This window comes from Coptis chinensis, chromosome 3, assembly GCF_015680905.1.
Source record: "Coptis chinensis isolate HL-2020 chromosome 3, ASM1568090v1, whole genome shotgun sequence".
Lineage (NCBI taxonomy): Eukaryota > Viridiplantae > Streptophyta > Magnoliopsida > Ranunculales > Ranunculaceae > Coptis > Coptis chinensis.
This window is the reverse complement of record NC_141458.1, coordinates 57,593,273-57,601,032: the sequence shown is the minus strand read 5'-3', so window position 1 is coordinate 57,601,032 and position 7,760 is coordinate 57,593,273. Positions and strand designations below refer to the sequence as shown.

The following is a 7,760-nucleotide window of genomic DNA, read 5'->3' as shown; positions in this document are numbered from 1 at the left end:
ATATTTGTTAGTGTCATGCTTTTATTTATTGTAATTGAATATAATGCTAGAATAGGGTTTTATTTATTGTAATTGAATATTATACTACTATTCTCTACTTTTCTTCTAGTTGTGTAGTGTTTTAGAGTAAGGGAAGTATTCCTTGTGTTTGTCTTAGATGGTGATTCATTGAATAGCTACCCAAGCTCATATAAAAGGAAAGAAGATATTAATAGCATAAACATAGGAACAACCTTAAGTAGAGTTATTCATTAACGATGTTTCGTCCAAGAGGGTATCGGCACTCGCTCAATTGCCTAATTGTAGTCTACTTGTGAGAACAACCATGAAGCAAAAGGTCACAAATCAAAGGTATCGATGGATTCTAATATCTTGAATTCCCTCTCTTATAAATTCTCAATAGTTTAGTTTAGTTTAGCATTAGAATCTAAAATCTATAATAATAATTTTTAATCCCACAAACCGCTTTTCCAGTCCTGTCCTTCATATAAACATACACTTAAAAGTGGAACGATACCCTACTCTTCCTTTACTTATTGAGGGATAATTAGGTTTTGATAAGCAAACTCTAGTGTTTCTTGTCTAAATCTTGACAAACGGACTATCGTCTGTGGGCCGTGGTACTTAAGCAATCCAAGTGATTCACCATAACCCTAGAAGAGACAGTTTTAGACATCGGGCGAGATACTAGCTGCAAAGCCCAACCTAGTTGAAGGAAAATAGTTTTGCATATTAGTATAATTTAGAATAGTTGCATATTAGTTTAATTGCATTCATGCATAGTAGGATAGTTTTTCATCATATTCGCATAGCATTTTCTAGTGTATGCCCCGTCATCCATATCATCGTCCGGTAAGAATACAACAGTGGACAAGGTTTAACAACCGACTCACAAGAATACTAAATGAGATTGATACAATGGTTGCACGCAATGATAGAGGTGTTATGGACACCAATAATCCTGAAGCTATCCCACCTATACAAGCACAACAGAGGAAGAAGCTGTGCGATTTCTATTCGCCAATCATTGGAAACCGACCCAATAGTATTGTTTTTCCAGAGACAGAAGCTAACCAGTTTGAACTTAGAGCATCAGTAATCTCTATGCTTCCAAAGTTCAATGGTTCAGACAATGTTCAGCCATATGTTCACATGACCAAATTTCTATCAGTCCTCAGAACTTTCAAGAACCAGAATATCAAAGATGAGAGTATCAAGTTGATTCTTTTTCCGCTCTCACTCTAAGGTAAAGCCTCCGAATGGTTAACTGCATAGCCGATCAATTCAATAGACAACTGGGAGAAGTTGAGAATGAAGTTTATGAACAAGTTCTACCCACCCGAGAAGACTGATGCCATGCAGCAAGCTATTAGCAATTTTAAAGGAAAAGCGACTAAAGAATATCATTATAGTTGGGAGCAATTTAACAATCTGCTAGTCTCGTGTCCACATCATGGATATGACAAGAGCACACTGGCTCATTTTTTCTATCGAGGACTCTCAATGATGAACAAGCAGATGATATAGTCAATGCACAAAGGCAAGTTTATATCAATGGATGGAGAGGAAGCTTACAACTTTCTCGAGAATTTAGCTGAAGAAACACAATAATGGACTACTAGCAATAAGGATGTCACTAGCATGGAGGGGGGAGCCAAAGCAATTTGGTTACCAAGCACATGAACAATAAGATCAAGAACTGAAGTCTACATTGGCTAGCTTGGCCACTAGCATTGAAACTCTGAATAAGAAATTCAACCATTTCTCCATGAATCCCTCCAAGATCAACAAGTCTCAAGCTAAATCTCTCCAAGTCATGTAAGCTAGCCAATACTGCGAAGTCTGTTAGGCACTTCTCATATAATTCTAGAATGTCCTGGTTACTATCAACATGTATCAGTTGGAAAGTACAATATAAACTTATTTCAGAGGCCCAACCAAGGTGGTAATAACTTTCAAGACAATTATTGGATATAGAATGCTGGACCCCCAGGTTCTCAAGATCAAAGTTATATTCCACAGATAAGTCAAGCTTCACAGTTGGTTCCTCAACAACAATTATACTCTCAATAGAATTTCAATACAAGTGGAGAGTTTGTGACTGATCCTAGGAGAAGTTATGCCGCACCTGCCAACCTGGAGAATGTTATTACTTTGCTATCACAGAAAAATCAGAAGTTTGAAAGTGTTCTAGAGCTTATTTCACAATCTCAGCTCAATCTCCAGCAATCTCAGGCAAATCAATGTTCTAGAATGGAGTCTCTAGATGCTAAGGTTGACCAACTCACAACTGCTTTGTCTGTAAAGACACAAGCCACTCAACCTAGCTTATTGGAACAAATATTAAGGAGTGAAGATGTATGCCACATTGGGACAACTTCTAATACTGATCACCTCCATGATTATGTCAACTCAGTTACTACTCTCAGATCAGGATTGAAGATAGACAGCAATGTTGACTTACCTTCTCATGATAACATTGCTATAGAGCAATCGGTCAAGATTTCAAATGAAGTTCAAAAGGAAGTGGGGGAAATCCTTTCCACTCCCATTTATCAAGATAACCAAGACAAGATATGCAAAAATGCCAAAGAGAAAGAAGAGCAGACACATGGTGACACTACCAAAAGAATGACTTTACCCGACTGACTATGGCTATCGCGAAAGGTATTACTTGACAGACCAAAATTGCCACAAGACCGTTGGAAAATGCTCGGTCGGCATAGGCTTCCGACGGTTTTTATTGGTCAAAACAGGCCGTCGGGGTTGAGGATCTTTGCTGACGGACATTCCTGCTGTTAATAACCGTCGGATATGCCAACTGTCAAAAACCGTCGGATAGTTGCTGCTGTTAAAAACCATCGGATATTCCTGCTGCTACAAACTGTCGGATATTCCTGCTGTTAAAAACCGTCGGATAGTTCTACTATTATGAACCGTCGGTTAGACCAACTGTCACCAGCTGTTGGATATGCCAGCTGCTAGCCGTCGGGTAGTTTGCTACTAGACAGTTTTATCCGTCAGGTATTAGTTCTTTATTTAAAAAAAATGTTTTTTTTATAATAATTGTTTAAGGTATCCCAACATTATATTCTTGCAAGTTCCCACTCAAATGCTACAAACGCCAATGTATTCATAAAGAAACAATGTGTTCATAAAAAAAAACAAGAATACAACATGTCGTTCACTAAGTATACATATTACTTCCTTCAGAAACCAAAAGTCACCACCACACCATCTGTCTAGCAACCAGTCCTAGTAATCTCTAGTACCTTAGCAATGACTAAGCACCAATTGTTTAGCAACCAATGGTCAGCTCTAAAGCACATAGTAACGCCACCATTGAATGTCTAACCAGCTTGCATCTCTGATTAGGGAAAAGATTCCAACTCTACAACTAATTAAATGCATACTCAAATTAATAGTGATTCAAGTCACAAGATGTTTTTAAAAAGCATAGTTAAAAATAATTATTAAACCAAAAAAAGTGGCACAAGTCTAACCTGATGCAGTGAAGCTTGGCCTGGAGTTCGAACGACCCCTATTGCCTCCAAATCGACCTCTATCACTACCCCTCCTACCTCCTTTATCACCTCTTCCATGACCTCTGTCACTTCTACCACCAGAACCTCTCCCAGTCCAACTACCACCACCATCTCTACTTTCTCCTCTTGGTCTTGCCTCCTCAACTGACAATGGATAATCTCCAGATCCATCAAGTTCAAGAGCCTTTGACAAACTAGCATGATCAGCAAATTCAACGTAGGAAAACATGTGGAATAGACATGAATCTTTACCACATGTATGAATGAAATATACAGCTACCCTAAAAGAATGTACCCACAAAGAATATATCAACCAAGATAATTGAGTGAATCATCCATGGCGAGTATTTTCATCACTCCATTTTTCACTACCGGTGTGTAGTGGGATTTAAAACAACAACGATTATTATTATGCCTCAAGTGAAGATTAATAAGTTATCTAGAATAGAATAATGCTGAGCAAGTGAGTAGCATCCACTCAACAGTGAACCTAGGGGTAAGGCCAACGACAATATGCTCGCTTTGTATCATTCCTCGATTTAATTACATGCAACAGCCAACATTGTAAGTGTAGATTGTAGTAAAAATAATATCTCTTAACAAGAAAATCACAAGGAAAAATTTTACATACCCCTTCAAAGCACCGGATTCGTAATCCTTTGGGAGAGACACCCTTGCGATCTCCCCACAGGACGCAAAGTGCTCCTGCAATGTGCTCTCAACCTGCCACCAAAGGATAGGTGAGAATAGTATCCAATTATATGATTTTAGTAGATAGTAACAATGTTCATCAAAACTCTACCTCCTGAGGCTTCCCTGATGTGTCAAAACCTCGAACAAAAACCATAAGACTTTGGCCTCCCTTCTTATATGAGTTTGTCTTTTCTGCATTGGCATAATGAGAATTAGCAGTGAGAAGACCAAATAAAACAATTAAAACACATGTAATATCAGCAGTACCCAGATTGAGGGGTATTAAATGAACCCCTTGGTCTGGAATAATCAAGCCTCAGCTCCCGGCCATATAACTCCTGACCATTCAATTCCATGGCCTAATATAGAAAGACAGCAAATAAAAAAGAAATATTAGGAAAAAGATTAACACCGCAAAAAACTATAGACTCCTGTCCTACTCAAGAGCCACTTTTTAAGGATCCTGATGATATAGACAATCCACAAAGAAGCCAATGCGCTTAACTTTCTTCCAATTGGGTATTTGGAAAAAATTATCCCATATAGTTTCAATGAGAACTGCTACTGATGGGTATAGATACAAAAAACCACCTAATTATTGTGTGTAAGTTGAGATTATTTAAATCTAGTCTCTGTAAAAACCTTGTCGAGTTTCCTCAGCACATTCACATAGTTTTGTCGAAAATTATCAAAATAAAATGTTAAGCCACAGTTGCATGTCATCAATTCAACTGATACAACTTCACTTGACTTGAGCGACAAATTATTTAGAGATGGGACAGACAAAAAAACTTACTTTTTGTGCATCTTCTTCAGACGCAAACTCAGCATGGGCATATCCCTTGGGTCTTCCTGCCTCATTTAATGTGAAACGCACATCTACAACTTCACCAACATCTTTGAAGAACGCTTCCCTATAACACAAATGAATATCCATGAGAAGAGCACCAAGGAGAATGCCAACGTCACAGGAATTATTAACAGCTTACACATCCTCTTTTTGAGCAGAAAATGGAAGGTTGCCCACAAACAGAGTATTTGTTACATTGGATGGAACTTGAGGTGTGGCAGGGGCTTTATTGTCTAGCTTGGATTGCTTGTTATTTGTCTTTGGCAACTGAACATCCTTCATTTCCACATCTGTGTCCTGCTTAAACATTCCAAATTAGAACAAACCGCATTTTTCAGTAGTGAAATATATCAAAGGGACATTCCAACTACATTTCAAATGCTGCAAGCTTCTCAGTCATTTCCGCTGAAAAGGACTGTTATATTGCAAAACAATAGTCTCCATTCTTATATCCATTGGAATCGCTAAAAAAATATGTAAAAATTTAAAGAATAACATGCAAACCTATCCACCAAGAACGTTGATATAGTAAATAGTACATTTTACAAGTCTAAAACAATTAACCAGCTGCTAACCAAGTACTTGACATAATGGGTTAAACTTTTATTTAAGAGAGTAATTTAAATAGAAATTCCACTCTAAACCTAAAGAAAACCGAGAAGGGAAATTTCCCAGTTCAGATCACAATAGAAAAATGAGAAAACCACTTGTGAACATCCAGAAATATTTCAGAGGTGAAGTTCCCACTATAAACGCATTACACAATGAGATTTAGTGTGCAACTTAAAGATGTAACCAAGGGATGCACATACACGGTACACACAACAAAAAGTAACAAACCAGACATTTCACAAAAATATTTCATCTTACATTTTTCTTCAAAGTCTTGGTAGGCTGTTCATCCTCGTTCTCATCAGATGAATCATCCTCGAATCTAGCTGCCCTTGGTGATTTCGCTTAGGTCGCCGTAAAGGAGAATGAATACAACAAATAACCCATATGTCATCTAAACCCACCAAAACAAGTTTTATACCAAAGTAATGAATACATCAATGGGAAGTGAGACCTAAGAGGTGAAGACTCTAGAACGATATTGAGGAAATTACATTGTAAACTAACTAACAATTGACAAAATATAGTGACAACAATATTCAAAAGGTCCACTCCTTATTGGCAATGAAAATAATCAACATCAAGACAAAGGCCCAAATTTCGAAAGGTCCACTTTTGGTTTGAGGCAAGAGGTGTACTCCTCAAGAAACATAACCCATCATTACAACCCGTCAATCTGATTGTTACTTTCCCGAATGAGCTCTCGCATTGGAATGAAAAAAAAGTCGGGCCAGTTTATAATAATAGTGAAGCTTAATAAAGTCAGAAGAATCTATTTCTTTTGTCTTGTTTTCTTAATTGATGATTAATTGATTATGCTTAATAAGTAACTCACTTTCCCAAATTTGCTCTTGTTCTTACAGGTAATGTGAAGTTTTTGACCTTTTGGAGGACTATCTAGTGCCCATGCAAAAACCCTCGTCCCACTCGAGAGTAGGACTAGTTGAAACAACCTGAAAAGTGAAAACAAACAAGCGGTGTGTTCTATAAATGTTACATGTAATGGAAGCATATAAAGGTCATGAAAATGGAAGGAGAAAGTAATTTCAAATTTAGATCTGGATCAGAACAACTTTCAAAGCAGAGTGGCAAATGAAATGCAATGACGTTATGGAAGGAGTCAACAAAATCTAATCTGAATTTTCATGCAACATGCATGATATATGAATTAGCTAATATTCTTATATAGCACCTAAGCAAGCAAGCAGCTACTTCAACATAATGCCGAATCACCGCAGGAGTCTAGCTTCCATATGAGGGAGACAGTAGAGGCTAAGTACCCTTCATGGGCAATTGGGCATGTATTCAAAGAGTGAAATTTGGATGCCACAGAAGAAAGGTGATGTGCAGCCACTTTCGGCGAATGAAAGTTCCAAATTATGACCATGAAGTGAAGCAATGACCCACATAAAGGCAAGTTTCAAAACCATGGAAGCATGGTCCTAGGGCCTTCTATATTCAAAAGGCAAGTTTGTAAAGAAGCTTATGTCAACAGAAAATAATTGATTGACTTGGCACTTTTTCTTACCTGCGTCTGCTTGGGCGAAGTGTTTCCAAGTGTGATTTTACAGTAGACACTAGCATTGCTAACATATTGCTTCAAATTGTTTCCATGCTTAATGGTGACCACTAACGTCCCAGGTAAACACTGTAGAAGAAGTTTCGCTTTTCCCCGAATCGGGTGGACCGGTCAATCAAATCTTTTAGCAAAAGAATTGCCTTTGCAGTAGCCACTAACCGAAGTTTTAGAGACTTGGCCGGGCAAGCTAACCAAGCTTGCCCTCGAGATGGAAAAGTGAATCCAAAGCGGCTTCTTGAGTTGCCTCCAACCAATCTTGAGTGATGTGACCAAGTGGGGATGCCGAAGTTTGCGGGCTCGGTGGCCCTCGGACGCGGGAAATTGCTAAATAGTGAATTAAGAGCTTTGAGGTACTCCTCGCTCACACTTCCAAAGCCCATAAAATCCTTTTCTATAGCAGCTGCGAGGAATGAACAAATTCACCGCATTACAAGAAATATTAGTTATGAACATGAAAAAACACAGAGGAGCACTAAGGAAC

At 38.1% G+C, this 7,760-nt stretch overlaps 1 protein-coding gene and 1 pseudogene across 1 annotated transcript; both read right to left on the bottom strand.

Moving 5' to 3' along the window:
• Nucleotides 1-4,488: 4,488 nt before the first annotated feature.
• On the bottom strand, nucleotides 4,489-6,012 carry LOC147510155 (nucleolin 1-like). Its single transcript, XM_086599286.1, has 4 exons — nucleotides 5,959-6,012; nucleotides 5,228-5,385; nucleotides 5,035-5,152; nucleotides 4,489-4,597 (listed from the first exon to the last, which is right to left on the bottom strand). The coding sequence occupies exons 2-4, from the start codon at nucleotides 5,368-5,370 to the stop codon at nucleotides 4,496-4,498; spliced, it is 363 nt and encodes a 120-aa protein (XP_086455412.1). The 5' UTR covers nucleotides 5,371-5,385; nucleotides 5,959-6,012; the 3' UTR covers nucleotides 4,489-4,495.
• Nucleotides 6,013-6,239: 227 nt separating this feature from the next.
• On the bottom strand, nucleotides 6,240-7,686 carry LOC147510154 (protein CELLULOSE SYNTHASE INTERACTIVE 1 pseudogene; annotated as a pseudogene).
• Between the last annotated feature and the right edge of the window lie 74 nt (nucleotides 7,687-7,760).

Coding starts and splice junctions, on each gene's coding strand:
- LOC147510155 (XM_086599286.1), bottom strand. CDS start 5,370: ATGAAGGATGTTCAGTTGCCAAAGACAAATAACAAGCAATCCAAGCTA. Junction 5,153..5,227: donor TCTGCTCAAAAAGAGGATGT/GTAAGCTGTTAA, acceptor TTTGTGTTATAG/GGAAGCGTTCTTCAAAGATG. Junction 4,598..5,034: donor CTGAAGAAGATGCACAAAAA/GTAAGTTTTTTT, acceptor TTTCTATATTAG/GCCATGGAATTGAATGGTCA.